At 42.2% G+C, this 20,443-nt stretch overlaps 1 protein-coding gene across 1 annotated transcript in view; it reads left to right on the forward strand.

Annotated features, from left to right (window-relative positions):
* The first annotated feature begins 385 nt into the window (after positions 1-385).
* BMP3 (bone morphogenetic protein 3) overlaps positions 386-20,443 on the forward strand; it is a 28,174-nt gene continuing 8,116 nt past the window's right edge. Inside the window, exons 1-2 of the mRNA XM_084627523.1 lie at positions 386-736; positions 15,546-16,456. Coding sequence (XP_084483649.1) covers positions 418-736; positions 15,546-16,456 — 1,230 coding nt within the window. The 5' untranslated portion in view covers positions 386-417. The remainder of the gene's footprint in view (positions 737-15,545; positions 16,457-20,443) is intronic.

The following is a 20,443-nucleotide window of genomic DNA, read 5'->3' on the forward strand; positions in this document are numbered from 1 at the left end:
AAAACCAACCAACCCACCCCACCCGCACCGAGGAAGGGGAACCCCCCTCCCCTGCCCCGGAGCTCATTGCAAACACCAGGCAAGGCGGCGACCGGGGCCGGGGGGGGGGGGTTGCTTTCCTTTTCCTTTTTTTTTTTTTTTGCACGCATGCCTTTTTGTTTTAAAGCCTCCTGCCTGCAGGATCCCGGGGTTTGCAGCACCGAGCCGTAGCCCCGCTGCAGAGCGCGCAACTGCCCCGTCCCCCCCCCCCCTGCCCCGCTCCGCGCCGCGGGCTGGTCCCCGCTGTCTCTGGCTGGGGCGGGGGGTGAAGCCGCTGCGGGGCTGGTTCGCGGGCGATCCGCTCCCCTGCGGGCTGTGGGGTGGGCGGGAAGGGGGCTCGCTGCACGCCCGGCTGTCCGGAAAGGGGGGCTGGCCAGGATGGCTGGGGCGCCCCGCTCGCTCTTGTGCCTCTGTCTGGGCTGGAGCTGCCTGTGCCTGGCGCTGGGGGACCTGCTGCGAGCTCACCTGGTGGGGCTGCGGAGGAAGGCTGCCCTGGGAGGGGTCACGGGCGGCCAAGCCCGGGCGGCAGGTGACCCTGGCCCCGCGCAGCAGCCGCCGCCGGGCGACAAGGTCTCGGAACACATGCTCCGGCTCTACGACAAATACAGCGGCGCCCGGCGCCAGGAGCTCCCCAGCCGCCAGCCCCCGCACCTCCGGGAGGGCAACACGGTCCGCAGCTTCCGCGCCCTGCCAGCGGGTGAGTACGGGCCCCCTTGCTCCCCTCCGCCCGCTCCGCTGCCCCGCGGCCTCGGTCCCCTCCCCGGAGCCCCGGCAGGTGTTTGGATCCCAGGGCGAGTCTCTCGCCATTGTGTGTCTCCCGGGCTGTCAAAAGCAGGGGCAATGCATGGGGGGAACAGACCCCCCCCCATCTGAAATGTCAGGAGCTCTGAGTAAGCTCCAAAGCTCCTGTCTGTCGCCGGTAGAAGTTGGTCCAATTCAAGATAGCGCCTCGCCCGCCTGGAAAGCCACACCGAGCCCTCCTCACAAGAGGCAGAAACTTCTAAGGCTGCCTTACTGGAACCCCCTAAATGTGACACACACACCCCCGAAAACTGGGGGCTTCTCCCTCCCACTGCGGCTTGGTAGATCTATAGCTGCTGTGTGGTTGTGAGTACTTGTGGAGGGTGGGAGGAGAGAGGTGAAGGCTGTTGGTGTAACTGACCGCGCTGTCATTGAAAAGGCAATTGACACTTCATGCAAAGGGGCTGGGGGAAATGTAACGGGCTTTGCACTGGGTTTGAGCACTGGAGGGAAGCTTGTAGGTCTGCAGAGTGAGAATAATCCAAATTTTAAAAAAGCAGAGAAGCTCCATCTGGAAACAGTTTACCTATAGTCCGAGATTCCTTTTTCTTTTGGGGGTTTGGCTTTGGTGTGTGTATTTTGCAGGGCTGGCTGTGCAATGCCCATGCCAGAGACCTTCTAGCCGTACCCTGTGATGATATGTGCGTATAATAATCGCTGGATCCTACATGAGTTTAGAGATGGGTGCTCCTTTTTCAGCAGCTGGAGAGGTTAATCCCGCTCTGTTTTCAACACAGCCGAAAATAAGCTGTTTAGTAAAGTATTTGCATATAAAACCAAATATATGTAATGTCAAATTGACAACACTTGTATCCAGTTTGAGTTCAGGAAATGTCAAGTAACGTTAATAAACGATCCTGCACTGTAGAAGTCAATAGGAGTTTGGCCAGTGACCTTAATGGGGACTGGATCAGGCCCATAATTTTTAAGGTGCTGATAATGTTCGTCCTCTGTCTGAAACCACTGTGAAGAGATTTCCCCAAAGCTCTAACATGCACAGCTCCTGAAAAATCCATTCATCAGTGAAAGCCTTAGGATGACTATATAAATACACTCTGGAGCTTTACTGGCCAAATGACATTTACAGTTAATATACCATTTAGACTTTTCAATGCAAAAATCCCCTCTTTCTAGCTGCCCTGACTTACACCGTCAAATCAAACTGAAGTTGCACGTTTCAGTTGTTGAAAGCATTAGGATGACCTGTGAGCATTTGGCCGCTGCACTGCAAACTGCAAGATGTTTCTGTAGTATACAGGATTTATGGTTCAAGAAAGCAACTCATTTAAAATGAGCCTGCTCAGGAGAATGAAATAGGCATGCACATAAGGTCTTGCAGAGTGGGGGCCTAACTTTAGCATGTGCATGAGTCTTTGCAGAATCAGGGCCCTAGAGTACATCATGTTTAAACTGACAGGGAACTTCAGGGACTGTAACTTGAAGGTGAAAGAAACAAACAAGTCGTGCTCCCTACACATATACCAATATGTCTTCTGATGTAATGCATACGCTGCATCATATAGATGGTTTAATTAGTGTTTTATCTATTTTGTTCTAATTATATACTTTTATATTGCTAATGCTCCTATCCCTCTGGTAGCGGAGTGCCATGTATGATACAGTACAACCCTGATTAACCAAATATCATGGGGATTTTGTCTAATCAAGGATTTGCATAACTGAGGGGATTTTCAGTGTAATTAACAGGCAGTAGGGGACATGACTCTCTTTTGGATAACAGGAAGTTGCAGATAGTTGAAGTTTAGCTAAGTTGTACTGTGTATATCCTATTAAGGGTTATCCCTATAGCTGTTCTATAATTCCCATTGAACTCAAGGAGTATTTTGCACATATATTAGGACTGTAAAGTGGCTTTGGGCTCTCTTAGGCAGCTAGATATAGAAATATAATTACTTAAAGTTGATTGCAGCAAAGGTCTATTTAGTAACAAATACAGGAAGAAGAAGATGGTTTTACTTTAAATACAGTTGTGCATACAGAATAATTTACCCCTCAGGAGCTCTGTTAAGTGGAGTTTATCTCTTTTGGCATAATTGGGGTTTCGGCTTTAAACTGAAATGCACCAGTAAACCTATCAATATTGAAAGTCGCTTCTTACTTGGGAATATCTGTCTAAAGCGAGGGGAAAATCTACATTGCCTATTTTGACACAACTTGTTGGCTTCTTGCCCTTTGCAGTTAGTTCTTGCCATGAAGTAGCACATCGTTGATGGGCTAGGTTTTTTTTTTTAATTCAGATCTTTAAAGAAAAAATGAAAGCTTGAAAAATTGCACATCTTTGCTGTTATGAAATTAAATGAATAGCTAAATATTTCCAAAGCACATCGATGGGACTCAGGCTCTGAAGTCACGTAGATGCTTTTGGAAATACCGTTTGCCCAAGCGTGTTTGTACGTTGGCAATCCACCCAGACTATGTACCAAAAGAAGCAAGCGTTAACAGCAAAGGGGAAGAAGTATCATCTGTTCCTGATTGTTTGGCTATCTGGTCATTTCAGGAGCTTTTAATATGTAGGAGTCAAAAAAAAATGCTGGAAACCTGAAATACAGTGTTGTGATTCCAAACTATTATATTCCATTAGACTTCTCCATCCCTACAATATGTGCCTTGCTATAGACACATTATAAAGCCTCATTTACTACTCAGATATTTTTCATGACACTAATTGATCAACCCTGCTGTCGTTTCACATGCAAAAGTCCCAATGAAATCATTGTCTGGGACTTCACAACCGCCTAAGAGAAGTAGTTCCCCAACTCCCATTGAAATTCAGTGAGCTGGCTGCTGAACTCCCCCCGAGGCTTCTTTGAAAATCCCAGCCTTTGATTCTTTAAAGGCTACAGTATGGATTGGTTGTTAAGGACCTGATCGTGCTTACACTGGGCATAGTGCAAACTACTGTGAGTAGCCAAATTCCTCTGGAAGCAAGAGACTTAAGGCCCAATCCTGAAAACATTCACTGCTTGTTTACTACTGTGAGATGGTCTGTCCAGGACAACCCATAATAAGTGTTTGCAGGGTCAGACCCTAAATCTATTGGTGTCAGAGCCTATGGACCTGAGGTCTGTAAAGATTTCCCTACACTGTTCCAATTAAGCTGCTTCTGTACGGTTTTAGTGCTGAGGGACAGGGAATACCTACTTTTAATCCTACCTGTCCTATCTTTTTAAAAGCATGGTCTCTTATGCAGCGGGCTGCAGCCTTCTCAATGTTTCCTATTGATGCACATGTCCTGATTCTGAAATATGCTGAAAAAGAGAATGGTACAATCTGGACTGAGTGGTATTTGCTCCTTTAAACACACCTGATTAAAGGTATTTATTGTTCTAAACCTAGAAGGCCTTTGGTTGAAATCCTATCTCTGTGGTCTTTCTGATTATATTTATACTGTTACTTGACTGTGGGTGGCAGCAGTCCTATGAACACACTGTTCACTAACCCCTTTCCTCCTCCCCCAATACTTTCACAGTTCAAGTGCCAAGGCAATAAATTTGAAGTGGTTATAAGTTTTCTGACACTTTTATAAGTATTTATGCAACATATTTAACCAGTTAGGGGTTGTCTTCCCTTTCCCTTAGGATACAGCAGCTCATTTGTAAGGTTATTGATGGCAGAAACTTGCAGTTCTATAAAACCTTAGATCAAATGATGGGGGGGAGGATGGCAGGGGGGAAAAAAATCTTATATTTACTTAAGGTTAAAAGTAGTTAATATTTGGCTTATAATGCAATAGAATTAGGACACTCACAGTATTTCCCTTTTGAGCTGTTTTGTTTCCAGATTCTGTCCTTAGCTTATTAAGACATTCTCCGTGTAAATTTCAACTCTCCCTTTCTTCTCTCCCCCCCTCCCATTCCTGTTCATATGACGGTATTTAAATTTCATTGCCACCATTCCCTCAATAATTTAGGATGATATCCCTAACTGATAAGGGACCGATCTTATACTCATGAGACCAGTAAAGCTCCCATGGCAATCAGTGCAGGTTTGCCTGTGTCAGTTATGAGGATGGAATGGGGTCCTTCATAGGACCAGAGCAAGAGTTCAGAAAAAGATATTTCCACTGATCTAATTTACAGTGTAACTGAGAAAGGAGGTAGATTAATTTTTCTGAAAATACAGTTATCAAAAATAGCAAATGATAAAACATATGGAAGTTCTTGAAAGCTTGCTGTCCACAACACTTTACCTTCATTAAGAACTTTTGGCTACTATACAATTTTGATAACATGACATAAAGGAAAGTTCTTTGCTAGATTTCCAACTAACCCAGCTGGCAAACATTCTGGACTTTATAAAGATAACACATGTAGTCTAATGAGTCCAAAAATTGGCTACCATCACTAGAAATCCTACCAATCTTTTAGCCAAACAAAAGAAAGGGCATCACTTTTGAAAGCTGAATTCTTACGAAGTGACAAGGGCAGTTGAAAATATGGATGAAAAAATAAGTAATGAAAACAAACTTAATGATTATTGTAAAATTAAAACTTTGCCTGCTACGGATGGAGTTTTCAGAAGTATGTAAGGAAGTTGGGATTGAAGAGTCCACCCTACGCTGAACTGAAATCGTTTGCTTATAGGGGGATAATCTTGTAATGGCAGAGAAATGGACTGAATTATGTAATTGTTTTTCTTTTCTGATTTAGATATTTCTTCACATGTTCTTTTTCATTTAGGCAAATAAAAATATTTTTTTAAAAATACAGTTAAATCAACTTAAAAGTTTAATTGTTGAGTTTTTACATCAATCAGTAAGAACCTTAAAAGTCCCTCACCAAGTAAAAACAATGAACTAAATTTAAATATGTGGGAATATACAACACATTTAATACGTCAAATTCTGGCACAATTTCCTCTCGCTGACTTGAATGGAGTTACTCTTGATTCTTCCTGTGTATGAGGCTGATCCTGCATAGGATTCAATGGATGTTCAGCCATTGATTTCAATGAGAGCAGGATCAGACTGTAAACTAGAGTGCAGTCAGAAACATAGTAGTGAGATATTCATGGGATGAAATCTGCAGTCCTTGCTCCGGTAAAACTCCTCATTTGTTTCAAAGACAAATTTCGCCGGAGTAAGGCAGAGAATAAGGCTTATAGTTCTTTGTCTCAGAACATCCCAAGAGTGAGTTATTCTCCATACCACATGAGCTAGAAGATTTAAGCATAACAAGGGGTAGATTAAGGAAATGTACAGTTATAGCTGAAGTACTGTTCTTAGTTTTGTAAACATAAGTCTGACATGTAAACTTGATTTTAACTTAATGGTTTCTTAGTGCTCGTTAAGTGCTGTTGCAATCACATTTGTAAGAAGAAAGATAGGAGGGGGGAGAAAAAACAATAAAAAACCAACCAAATGGAAAAAAAACCCACCTGTTTTTTTTTATCAGGTTTCTAGGACATTAGGGGACCAGCTCTTCAGCTGGTGTAAATTGGTGTAGCTTCATTGATTTCAATGGAACTGTATTAATTTACACTACGTGAGGTTCTGGCCCTGAATGAAAAGTTACAACCCAGAAAAAATGTTTGTCTGAGTTATCAACCTTGGAAGATGGGACTTCTGAAATGCACACTAAAACACCTTTACCAGAGCATCATGAAAGGGGAGACCATCAACTTGAAATGGAGTCAGTTTTGTTTTTGTTTTTTTAAATGTGTTTAAAGTAATTTCAGGTATTACATCTGCTCATGAGCCAATTTTTGTGGTTTTATAACCACCTTTTCCTATTTTTAAGACGGTTTTCCTTCCCTTTGTTGTGGCACGAAACACCCACGCATGGACACCTCGGGAAACTGAGTATAGTGAAACTGACTAATCATTAACTGCAGTCAGACTGAAAAACAAAATAAAGAAAACTCTACTTTTTGTCCTCTAACCTCTTTCAGGGGTCATTTGCAACAGCAGCTTTCAAAACATTCTGATAGAAGTGTGACATATATATATTTTAAGTTGTTGGTGACCCCTTGAGTCCCACCACTTCAGACGAAATACAAACAAAATCGGGTTCTTTGTATAAGAAACTTGAAAGGTGAGACATTATGAGTTAGCAACACATCTGCCTCCCCAGGATAAACCTTCTCTGCTTGGAAACTGATGGGAGCTACACAGGACGAGGGCTTGCAGGATCATGCCCAGAATTTGTTCTGGCTGGTGTAGATTCTGGTCTTAGGCTGGATTTATTGACTGATGTATTGCCATTGACTTCAGTGGAGTTACTCCTGACTTGCACCAATGTAAGTGAAAGGAGACTCAGGCCCTATGTGTTATCTAGTTGAAAAACCCATCGTTTAACCAGTTTACTGATATTAGTCTTTCTGCTACATAAGAGTACACTCGCTATGGGTCTGACATTCTTCTCACAGTGGTGTAAATAAGAAGTAACTCACCTGAAGGAAATTTAATTACAGTACTGTACAACTGGTGTAAACAAGAGGAGAATCAGGCCTTATATATCTATGTATATCTATCAAAGAGCAAATAAATTCACCCTTATGAAATTGGGATGAAAATCCACAAGCCCAGGCATGAAAATCTATTTATTCACTTTTACAGATGATTTTATACATAACTGCAGTGACTTTACATGTGGATTGCAGTATTGAGTCCATATTATCCACTTTTACAGATGATTTTACACACACACACACCTACCTCTGCAGTTACTTTACATGTGGATTGCAGTATTGAGCCCATATAGTGGAACAATTCCTTTTAAAGAAAGAAGTCCATAGTTCATGGATGGGTACTATAAACCATATATTACTTTCAGAGCTGGTATGACCTCTGTGTTTAATTTACAAAAGACATAGTACATTTAGGACGTGTAAGATGCATACTAAAATCTTTCCAGTCATAAAACACCTCCTGTAAATTAGTTACTGAGCTTGCATGTTTGTTGCTTTTCCGAGTTTTTTTTTAATTAAAGCTATTATAACTTTAATAGAAGGATGGGGTTTTTTTTTAAATTCCAGGTATCAACCATCAGATCAATATTACCGCCGAAACGTCTTCTTTTAAAAAAATGAATCCAGTGCTATGTTTAACAAAATTGGGAAGTTTTATACTTTTACATGCAAAATTTAGAAACATCTAAATTAATTGGGGAGTTTGGGAGAAGGTTGATAGGAAGGGATAGGGGAAAGTTAGGGGGGAAAGAAATTTGGCATCAGAAATTGTATTCCCGGCCTTGAGATGTTCTGTTCCAAGTTTCAGCTCAATTGTGCTATGAGCCCATGAAAACAGGGTTTTATAATGAAAATGCTGATACATTCTTAACTATATACTGGTGCAAGTAAACTGCTTTAATATCTAATTTAAACTATGGATAATGATGACTGTATAGCTAAATAGCCCTCATTATTGCATCCTTTTTCACCCATGGGATAGATTTGGCAGTCCATAAAAATGTCAATCTATCCTCTATAAAGGTAAACACACCACATGTTAGTGGACTGGTTCCAGCTTATTGATGCCTGGGAATGCCCCTTGTAACATGAATACATGTTTATGCTGGTGATGTCAGTTTTCGCAGTTTTGCCTTTTAAATACTTTTTATGCTAGTAAGGGCAGTAAGCAGCACAAACAGCTGTGGGCTCTTGTGGGAGGAAGAGAAAGCACAACGGTTGCCTTTGAAGAATCGTCATATACGAAAAGGTACCGCACAGTGCCATCAGGGGTCTGTTTCCCATTCGAAGTATGGGTAACTTCACGAGCATCTCTGGTATCACTGTGTAGAAACTGGCTATGTCTACACTACTGCGGTAAGTCGACCTATGCTACGCAACTCCAGCTATGTGAATAACATAGCTTGAATCGACATACCTTATGTCTAGTTACCGTGGGGTCTACACTGCAGGGCGTTGATGGGAGAAAATCTCCCATCGACTTAGCTTGCTCCTCTCGTCGGGGGTAGAGTACAGGGATCGACTGGAGAGCAATCTGTAGTTGATTTGGTGGGTCTTTACTAGACCGGCTAAATCGACCGCCAGTGGATCTATCTCAGAGCGTCTAACCCTGCCATAGTGTAGACCTCCCCTGAAGGCAAATGCTGAATTGATTAAGGGTGTTGTCTACAAGTCTGTCGTACTAAACACAGAATATGTACATATTTAGTTCTACTTAGAGGGAACCTTCCTGCTATAGATCGCACAAGGCTTACCCGTCTTTGTGGAGCTCCATCTCTTGTGCTCTTACAGAAGGCGGGTGTGATTTGGCTCCAGGGGAGGTTTGCCATTGATTCCAATGAGGTCAGGATTTCACGCAGGAAAACTGAGACGGAGAAGATAAATGTCTTGTTCACTGTCACATGGTGAGTCAATATGGACTCGGAGTTAAGGCCAGGTGAGTCTGATGCCCTAGTGGTTGGACCACATCTGCCTCCCCAGAATATACTCCATGAATGTAAGCAATAAAGTGTGTTTGTTCTGTGTCTACCACAATGGGGATCTGGTCCAGACTGGGGCTCCTACATGGTACCACAATAATAACAATAAGTGTGTTTGAAGTCTGTCTTGTCCATTGCAATTTACAAGGGGCTGAAAACCATAGGGCCTGATTTTCCGAAGTGCTGAGCATACAAGGGCAAAATCTGGCCACTTCATTTAGATGCCTTAATGGGAACAATCCTCTCCTTTTAAATCTGACCTTGTGGTATCTAGGTGCCAGGGGAGAATCTGGCTCCATATTTTCAGCCAATAAACTGATCTCTCCTTCTGATTATCCGCTTCAGTAACCATATGCAAAGCAGTAATACTCAACCGTTGTAAGACCTCCTCTCCCAATGCCGCCTGATCCTGAGAGAAAGCATTGGCAGGAGTGTAGGGCACCAGGCCCATCTCCAGTATTGTAAACGCTCCGCTCTGGGCTTTCTCTCTTCGGCATAAAATACCCGGAGATGTGTATTCAGGTCTGTTGATGAACATTTCATACACAACTGAATAGCAACAGGGAAGGATTGACTATGCAAATAGGCAGTGAAGTGTTCCACCATTTTGTTTGATGTGGAAAGCATATCAGAGGGCTGTTCTGATGCCATCCCTTGAGAGTGCTTAGATTTTCTGACCTGTAGAATTATTTTGTTTGAGACATAGACTGCTGTTTCAATAGATTATACTGTATGTAAACTCTTTAAATCCTCTTATTGGGAGGAGACAGTGTGGAGTAGCAGATTGAGCACTGAACTGGGGCTCAGGACACCTGAAATTGATTAGCAGCTTTGAAATCAACTGATGAAAAGTCCTGTATAAGAGCTAAGTGGTATTATCAGGCCTAATTTCATTTAAACCACTCTGCCATGTAAATGGGAGTCAGGCCCAAAGTGTCATTTTTTTAAAAAAATTATATTTATTTTACAAAGAAACCTCTTAGCCATTATTCATATGATAAAGGCCAAATCCTCAGCTGGTGTAAGTCAGTCTCCCTATTGAAGTCAGTAGGGAGAAAGGCTGGTCTGGTTCATGACTGTAGAAAGAAAAAAAAATCCTACAGGACCTTCCTATTCTGTAACATGCTCCTCAGTAGCTCTTGACTTTAATCAAGAGTTTGAACTGTAGTGTTTGTGGGAGCCAGTGCTTAGTAGCTTATGTTCTTCGGGTTTAAGTGCTGCAGTCTCGATGAGAGTTTTACCTGAGAGTTTTACCTGAGAAAAAAACTGCAGGATCAGGTACCTTGTGCCTAAACCCTCTTTTAAATCTTCATCCTTTGTTTGATACTTAGAATCATAGAATATCAGGGTTGGAAGGGACCCCAGAAGGTCATCTAGTCCAACCCCCTGCTCAAAGCAGGACCAATTCCCAGTTAAATCATCCCAGCCAGGGCTTTGTCAAGCCTGACCTTAAAAACCTCTAAGGAAGGAGATTCTACCACCTCCCTAGGTAACGCATTCCAGTGTTTCACCACCCTCTTAGTGAAAAAGTTTTTCCTAATATCCAATCTAAACCTCCCCCACTGCAACTTGAGACCATTACTCCTCGTTCTGTCATCTGCTACCATTGAGAACAGTCTAGAGCCATCCTCTTTGGAACCCCCTTTCAGGTAGTTGAAAGCAGCTATCAAATCCCCCCTCATTCTTCTCTTCTGCAGGCTAAACAATCCCAGCTCCCTCAGCCTCTCCTCATAACTCATGTGTTCCAGTCCCCTAATAATTTTTGTTGCCCTTCGCTGGACTCTCTCCAATTTATCCACATCCTTCTTGAAGTGTGGGGCCCAAAACTGGACACAGTACTCCAGATGAGGCCTCACCAATGTCGAATAGAGGGGAACGATCACGTCCCTCGATCTGCTCGCTATGCCCCTACTTATACATCCCAAAATGCCATTGGCCTTCTTGGCAACAAGGGCACACTGCTGACTCATATCCAGCTTCTCGTCCACTGTCACCCCTAGGTCCTTTTCTGCAGAACTGTTGCCTAGCCATTCGGTCCCTAGTCTGTAGCTGTGCATTGGGTTCTTCCGTCCTAAGTGCAGGACCCTGCACTTATCCTTATTGAACCTCATCAGATTCCTTTTGGCCCAATCTTCCAACTGGTCTAGGTCCTTCTGTATCCTATCCCTCCCCTCCAGCGTATCTACCACTCCTCCCAGTTTAGTATACTTCAGATACTTCAGGGGGTTGTTTTAATTTGTCTGCTGCCTATGCTTTGAAATCCATTTTCCCTGTTGCATGAAGGGTGAATTGAACTCTGTTCCCAAGTGATGTCAAACCAAGACATATATTTTTGTGTATTTTTTTGTTTTAATCTAATTCAAAAACCAAATACAGAACGCATTCGTGACAATAGCTAATAATCAGCCGGCATGAGTTACATGCAGGTGGGAAACTGGATTAGTTCCTTGCAGTCTTTCCATAAGCGGGTTGTATGAAAGCAGCACCATCTATTGGTAGCACGTGATGTTTGATGGTAAATATTTTTTATTTTATTTTTTTTTAAGAGTGCAAGAATGGCTTGTCTGGTTTTGCTTGTTAATCAAAATACATATTGCCCCCTTCATGTGTATCACAAATCAGTTAGTTTTTTTTCTTTTTTAAGCAAGAACAGATTAATTTGTGTTCCCATTTTCTTTTGTTCCGAGATTCTGAACTGCTACCATTTTTGTTATGAATAGAATTGCTAAAATCCAAAAAGGAAAAACTTGACTCTGCATGTAAAAATAAGCTCATTCAACAGATACACTCATAACATAATTGTCCCTATGAATAGATTGATGTAATTAATTATTTGTAGATGTATTTATTATTCACATGTTCATACAGACCCCAACGGAGATCAGGTGGTCATGTGCTAGGTGCTGTACAGACAAGTAGTAAGAGACGGTGCCTGCCCTGTTTCTACAACAAAATAAATTAGGATCTAATCTGTTGAAAACCAAGTGTTCAGATAATGATTCATAGACACAAATTGGGTGAATCTCAAAGCATTCTGCAGTTTAGTTCATTTAATCTAAGCACCTGGAAGTTGACCTACCTGAACATCTCGAATCCACAAAACCCATCAGAAAGCATGTGAAAACAGGTTCTTGTTTGCGTGGGATTCTCAATTCTTCCTGCTGGGTCAGAAATTTTGCATTAACTATTCTTCCTTGCCTTTGCAGAACAATGAACATAATAGAATAGATGTTTTCCATCCCTTAACTGTGCGCTACCCGCTTTTCCTAAAACACTTGGGCTCTATTAGCAAAAAATGGGAAAGAGATGTGGTTTTTTTACTTCATTTGCTGGCTTTATTCAGACCTTACTGGCAATTTTGATGTTGCCAGTCAGAATCTGGAAGCCCAGAGTTCCATCTTCCCCCAAAACCCCAAACTTTTTGGAACATCAGAGGGGGAGAAAGTGTTGATTTGTGTTCAGTTGAAGTGCTTGGGCAAAGGTTAATATCAGCAGTCATTTTCTTTATCCAAAGACCTGCTCATCCCTATTTACATGGGCACTTCTGGATTTTATTTTGTCATTTCTTTTAGGTGAAGGAACTCTTTCAAAACCCTGTGAGCTAAAATCCCTCCTCAGACTCTTGAGAAGGTGGATTGCCATGACGTCAAAGAAGGTTTAAACTTAATGTGTTGGTTTGTTTCCAGTCCTTCTGGGGGCTGTTGCCTGTTCCACTATAGCTGTATTTTCCATACAGCCCAATTTTACAGCTCTCCGGTGTTTCTTAACGCTAGAATCTATATTTCTGCCAGTTTGACCAATATAAACGTCATCGCAATCTGAGCATAGAACTTGTTTTACAGAAAACCTGCTGTTGCTCGTTGTGACCCAATGGAATCACTTTTATGCTGATAATCCAAACACAAGCTTAAATGCCCTGGTGACTCCCGGCCCCTGTTGTAGTGTGTCTTTGGGTTGTGCGAGATACCTGTTGGACTGACCTCTGTAGTTTGAAAGCCGTGGAAATCCCTCTTTCCACAAGAACCTGCTCACTGGCACGGTAACATTGTGGCTATATGGAATTATTGCCCTTGGTTTGTTTCCTTGTTGATTATGCATACAGGAAAGAGGGTGTGTTTGACCCTTCCACTCCAATAACATCAATGTCTTTTCTCATTAACACCTTGTTTCAGATCTTGATTCTTCTTTAGCAGCCTCCTCCTATCTCTAAAACATTGTGCACGGGTTGTTTTTGACTTCTGCACCTTAAAATGTGACATCATTTAGTGCACTGGATCAAAACGTGACCCGCTTATTCTGGAGGAAAGTTTATGCTGTGGACTGTGGTCTGCATTAAAACCAGGATGCTGTACGAATGCCATTAATTTGTAATAAAGATCTGTAAAATATCATGTCATGGATTAGCCAATTGTGCAGAAATATTTCTTCTCTTATTGCCTTACCCAAGCCTTAAAATAACCATACTATGGCTCCTGATGTACTTTGAGGGCTGGTGGGACTAGAGAGAAAGCCTTTTGCTTTTCCACATCTTTAGAGGCTTGCTTTGTTTTTACTTAGGTATATGTTTTTGATTATTCTCCTAATTTTGTAGTTGTTGCTGTTCCAGTCTCTAGCCCAATGGACATGTAGTGCTCTAACACAGTGGCTCTCAACCAGGAGTACATGTCCCCCAGGGGTACACAGAGGTCTTCCGGGGGTACATCAACTCATCTAGATATTTGCCTTGTTTTACATAAAAAGCACCAGCAAAGTCAGTACAAACTAAAATTTCATACAGACAATGACTTGTTTATAGTGCTCTGTATACGATACACTGAAATATAAGTCAAATATTTATATTCCAATTGATTTTATAATTATATGATGAAAATGAGAAACTAAACAATTTTTAAGTAACAGTGTGCTGTGACACTTTTGTATTTTTATGTCTGATTTTGTAAGCACGTAGTTTTTTAGGAGAGGTGAAACTTGGGGTATGCAAGATACATCAGACTCCTGAAAGGGGTACAGTAGTCTGGAAAGGTTGAGAGCCACTGCTCTAGCATGCCGGGAACCAATCTACAAATACAGGGTGAAGTTTACCCTGGTTAAAGGGCCAGCACTAGGGTTCTATTCGGAGTGGGATTTGCATGATACGTAGACTTTGTGCCCGGGCCCTGATGTAGCAGAACACTTATAGCGCTTAACTTTTGTTTGTTTGTTTTTTTAGTTTTTGAAGTTTACAATATTTTGAAGAAGGAAGTGTAACATATCCCAATTTATATTAGTAATTATCCTGGCACATTGTACACGTACGTTTCTGAATGACAGCTAGACACTAAACAAAAAATAAAGATCCAAAAGTGTTGTCCCCATTTTACAGATGAGGAGCTGAGGTGCAGAGAGATTAAGGATGGAACTTTCAAAGGCGCCATTGAAATTCCATGGGATTTGGGTGCCTAACTCAATTGGGCACCTTTGATAACGCCAGCCCCGCTGGTTTGCCTGAGTCACACAAGAAAGCTGGGAATTGAGCCCAACTCTTCTAAGTTCTAGCTCATTCCCTACACCTATCCTCCGTTGGTAGGAAGATGTTAGGGTTGAAGCATACTGGTAATTGGATACGCTGAAGCTTAAAAAGACTGATCTGAAGTCCAGTATAGTCAACTAGGACTCTTTCTATTGACTTCAGTGGGTTTTGGATGAGGTCTAAACTGCAACTGCCCATGCCAGACCTCTCCTGGACAGAGAATGTTTGTTCTCTAAGGGTGTCAAGCTAGCCATTTGCACACATGCTAAATAAACAGACATTAAAAAATACACTTGGCTGTCAAATTCCTGGATGTTCTTTTGCAATCTTCAGTGTATCCTTTCAAGCAATCCTGCTTCCTGTGACATTGTTTGCTTCCTGACCTCAGAAGGGTGCAGTGTGGATGCACTCACTGATATGTGCTAGGCACTCAAATAGTCTAATGATGTATAAGTACCTGGTTAGTTTCCAAGTTCAGTCAATCCTTGACCTCTTTCCTGAGGTTCCAACAAAACTGCTAGTTGCTGTTGAATTTTCTGTGATGCGGACACTTGGCCAGTGAGAACTGAACAGTAAAGTGTGTTCTTTAAAATCAAACGCAGGATGGGGAGGACTGTGTGGGGATTGTATATTCAAATGCGATGTTCTGCTCCTGCTCCCATTCAAGTCAATGGGGAATTATCCATGGGATTAGTGAAGATAATACAAAGTAACAGGTAACACTGGCCCTTTGGTCTTTCGTGGTGTTAGAATTTCCTGTGTTCTCATGTGAATATTTATTCTTCTAGGGAGCCCAGGAAGCAAAGAGCCACATGTTTTTAATCTGACCTCCCTAACCAAGTCTGAAAATATCTTGTCAGCTTCGTTGCATTATTATATTGGGGACCTTCTAAATGCTACTTGGAGTTGTCCCCGATCCGGAGGCTGCTCTCGTTATGGACACAGGAAACCTGAAATTCAAATAGATCTCTCAGTGTTGAGCTTTCCTTCTGATGGGAACCAAACTCGAACCCTGGGACGTTTTCTAATAAATGTTTCCACAGCTTATCGGGATGTCCTTTCCTGGCAGTGGAAGGACATTACTCATATCCTGAGTGAGGCAAAGCAGAATGATGAACTTCTGATTGGTGTGAAAATGGCCTTGACTGGCCGCTATTCATGGAGGAGGATGCCGTCCTGCTATAAACCTTACATCCTGGTGTACGCCAATGACTCTGCTATTTCAGAACCAGAGAGTGTTGTTTCTAGCTTGCAAGGACACCGAAATTCCCTGGTTGAGGGCTTCCCCAGACCCAAAAGCCACTCAAAGAGCAGCCTTGGTGAACAGCGACAGAAACGTTCCACCAACATCCTGTTGCTCTTGCAGAACAACGAGCTCCCAGGTGCCGAGTACCAGTACAATGAGGATGAGGGATGGGAAGACAGGAAACCCTACAAAACCCTCCAGCCGCAGCTGGCAGAGAGGACAAAGGGTAAGAAGAAGCAGAGAAAGAACAACCACCAGAAGAGCCAAACACTCCAGTTTGACGAGCAAACCTTGAAGAAGGCAAGAAGGAAGCAATGGAACGAGCCGAGACACTGTACGCGACGCTATCTCAAAGTGGATTTTGCAGACATTGGCTGGAGCGAATGGATTATTTCCCCTAAATCCTTTGATGCATATTACTGCTCAGGTGAATGCCAATTCCCCATTCCAAAGGTACAGTATTTTTTTTTTCCCCTCGCTGCCTTATTCTCCTATCTCCAGGAAAACACATCTAGGTTTTATGAACTGCACATATTTGTTTACATCAGTAAAATTACATCAGCTTGGCTCCTATTAAGCTCTAGACTGTAGTAAATAAGTAATATTTTATGTCTCTTCTTTAAGGGATGGTTGTTAAAAATAGCTAATATGAAGTCAGAATTGCTTTATGCAAAGATATAAAATCAAAGTTCTATAGAAGAATTATTTTTGTCCAGAGTCCAAATGTGCTGTAAATTGCTTATTGGGTAATAATAATGTGTGAACTGGTGACCGTCCAGTTTAATCAAGCATAATAAAGGACTGATCCTATAAATGCTTATGACCAAGTATAGCAATTACCATACTGAGTTCGTCCCAATAGAAACCAATGAATGGGACCACTCAGAGTAGTAAGCACTATTCTTGGTAGTAAATATTTGCAGAGTGGGGCAAAAGCTGCTCTGAAAGGGGCAGGGGGGCGTAGAGTCCTAGAAGTAGATGGGACTCTGAGTATCAGCCCAGGAGCTAATCAAATCAAAATCTTAACAGTCATTTCCCAAAGAGCTGTATCCTCTGTCCAATGCTATCCTGAGATACATACATAAGCACAGGGGACCTGATCCTGGAACCCTTACTTTAGTGTTGCCCCTATGGCTTTGAGACTATGGGTATGAGTAAGGGTTACTCTGGTGAGTAAGGGTTCCATCATCTGGCCCCAAAACTGTTGCATGAGCTTGGCTTCTTGAAATCAGTAGGCCAAATTTATTTCTGGCGTAGCTCCGTTGGAGGGTCATGCCCACATCTCCCAGCCTTGGATGCAATATGTAACAAACACCCAAAATGGGGAGGGGGGACACACACAAATTATTCCTGGAAGCTGGAAACTACAGTAGACGTAGGGTTCACGGTTCTTCCCATAGCCTTACCTTCACCATTTTCTCTTTTTCATGTAACTAATGGTTGGCACTGAAAGCAAAATGATTTCAAATCGGGGTCGAATTTTGGGATTAATCAGAATGATGTCTTTTTTTTTCAGTGAAAGACAGATGAGATGTATGGTAACATCCAGGATAATTTAGTCCGAAATGGGCCTGATCAGAAAGCCTTTACTTATGTGAGCAGTTCTGTTGATTTGAGGGAGACTGCTCACCTGAATTAAGGTTGCAGGATCAGCCTCTAAAACTTTGAGGGCTGGCTTCAGTTTTGTGCCTTTGCCAAGAGTTCAAACGGAAAATGAGGTTTGCAGTGTTCTTGTAGCCATGTTATTAGAAAGAACAGGTGGGGGAGGTAACCTTTTTAATTGGACCAACTTCTGTTGGTGAAAAAGACAGGCTTTTGAGCGCCACAGTGACCTAAAGAAGAGCCCCGTGGAGCTCGAAGGCTTGTCTCTTTTACCACAGAAGTTGGTCCAATAAAAGGTTTTAACAAGATGATTGTCTTTCAGTGGTAGTAAAATGTTCTACTGGGTCTTTTTGGCCTCTCCCTCTGTGATTGATAGCATCCATGTTCTATCATACCTGTATCCCCACGTATGGGTTTGAAACAGACCCTTAACTTCAACTGGAATTTGAGCTGGACTTTTTCCATGTTAACTTTAAGGACATTAAGTTATAACAATGCCCTGGGCATCACTCTGGTTAAGGGCTGTGTCAGCACTTCCAATTTCAACCTTGTTTATAAGGTTTTTAAACGCAACTGTAAAAAAAAATTGCTCTGGGGATTGACCTTAGACCGAGAGCAAATAATTCATATATGTAGCAATGTTTGAAATAGATCAGTGTGGCTATTTTAATTTAAAGGAATGCAAAAACACAAATAATTTTTAAACTAATTCTCTCAGCTGCTCCTTCTACCTGAAAGCGCTTTACATTTTAAACGAACTTGGGCATGTTGTGAGCCGGGTAATATGGGCAAACAGATGGATATTTTGAAAGAAGTAAAACAAACAAGGAAAACAATTTTAAGCTGCCAGTTATTCTGTATGAGACTGCTTCAAACCCCACTGGAAATCTGCTACTGACTTCTATGTGATTTGGATCGTGTCTGACGACGACGACGCTATTTTTCTGTTTGTGGACAACAGTTTTTTCCCTATAAACACTACACTTCAGTGTGCTGGTATAGAAGCTGCATCTGCATAGTTAAGTGGACCGGTTCCTTGGACATTGTTTAGGGTCTCTTGATTTAAAAAAATAGTATTTTCTTATGGCTTCGTTCTGCAGGGCTCCAGATCCCCAAATGTATTTCGGCACCCAACTCCCCTTAATTTCAAGGAGAGCTAGGTGCCTAAATACCTTTGAAGATCTGGGCCTTCAACTCCCAGTGAAGAGACACTCCACCAAGGGCTGAGCTAAACAGTTCACATCCAATAAGTAACAGGCCATTTCAAAATTGGCACCCATTCAGAAACACGTATTCACCTGATGGTACCGTGATGGCTTGGTAAGAAGGCACCTGTGCCATGTAGCAGGTGAATGGCACGTATTCAAAATAGACCTGATTGAAGGCCCATCAAAGTTAATAAGAGTCTTTTCATTGAAATCCATGAGCTTTGGGTCAAACTTCATGTACATAAGAACGTGCACCTTCAACAACAAATGAGCTTTTGCAAATTGAGCTTCAATACACCATAGGTGCACAGTGGGATTGTCAGAAGCGCTTCTTGCCAGCTCTGCTCCCACTGAAGTCAAGGGTTTGGCCAATGCTGAGAGCTTCTGAAAATTTCACCCACAGTTGCTGCTAAATGCCTGTTAACATAACAAAGAAAGCAAGTTTCCTATAAGGATTTACGATATTTTTTTTTTTAAATATGGAGATCCCGAGGTAAAAGAGAGGTCCCTTTATCCCACACACTGCCAAACCCCAGAAAATGGAAAGGGTAATAAGAACATGCACTTTCTGTACGTAGCACCTTCTTTGTGTAGCACCCTGAAGGGCCCAAAAACACTTCACAAACCGTGGGCCTGATTCCCAGGGCCTTGCACCTCTGGTAGTGAAAAGCAAATGCAACCCTCCCATTCTGCTGTGATCATTTTACTATCGGAACTAGTTTGTATTCACTGCACGAGTGTAAATCACTACAGGAGGTGGAAAACCTAGAATAAGGGATTACTCACCACCAAATAGGGTCTAAGGTGGCATCCGTTCTGCACTACACATGCTGCTCAGCAGTCTGGAGGAGGGGAAGTGAAGATGAATTGATTCTAACAAAGCTGCCATTTGATGTGTAGAGAAGCTAAAGGGAGACAGTGTGCTTATCCAGACTTCAGAGAAGATTTCCCATCTTTTGCCAATTTACCGGAGAAACCGTAGTCGTTTCTTAACAGTCTTCTTTAAACATTTAGAGTCAAATTCATGCTCAGTGAAAGCAGGTGTGAGTCCACAGAGGGTTGAGCTCAGTTGCATCAGGTCTTAATTTGGTTCTGAGAACTAAATGCACTTCACAGTAATGGTTGCTATTTATTGTACGTATTACTTTGTGCCCAGTGGTCCCATTGTGCTAGGCCCTGTACAAACAAGTAAGAGAGAGTCCTTGCCTTGCCTTAAAGTCTACATAGATGAGATGAACAAAGGAAGGACTACTAACCCCATTTTACAAGTGGGTACATGAGGCACAGAGATTAAATGACTCGTCCAACGTCACACAGGACATCTGTGACAGTCATAAACTAAGCTCAGATCTCCTGAGTCCAAGGTCAGTGCCTTAACCATAAACCCATTCTTCATCTCTGAACATATTTTTAAAGGCTTGGTCCAAATGTAGGTCTTGATCCTGCATTTCTTAAGCATGCAAAACTCCCACTTTTGGGGTACATAAGGAATGTCGGATTGGCTTCTTAACATAAACGTGACCTTCGAATAACTCTTTCCTGTGTACAAATGGAGCGTATCTAGTTTATTATGGAAGTAGGTGACAGTGTCATGCCTCTGGTTCCATGAAAGTCAACCGCAAATTCCCAT

This window comes from Lepidochelys olivacea (genome assembly GCF_965140295.1).
Source record: "Lepidochelys olivacea isolate rLepOli2 genome assembly, chromosome: 4".
In the NCBI taxonomy this organism is placed as follows: domain Eukaryota; kingdom Metazoa; phylum Chordata; order Testudines; family Cheloniidae; genus Lepidochelys; species Lepidochelys olivacea.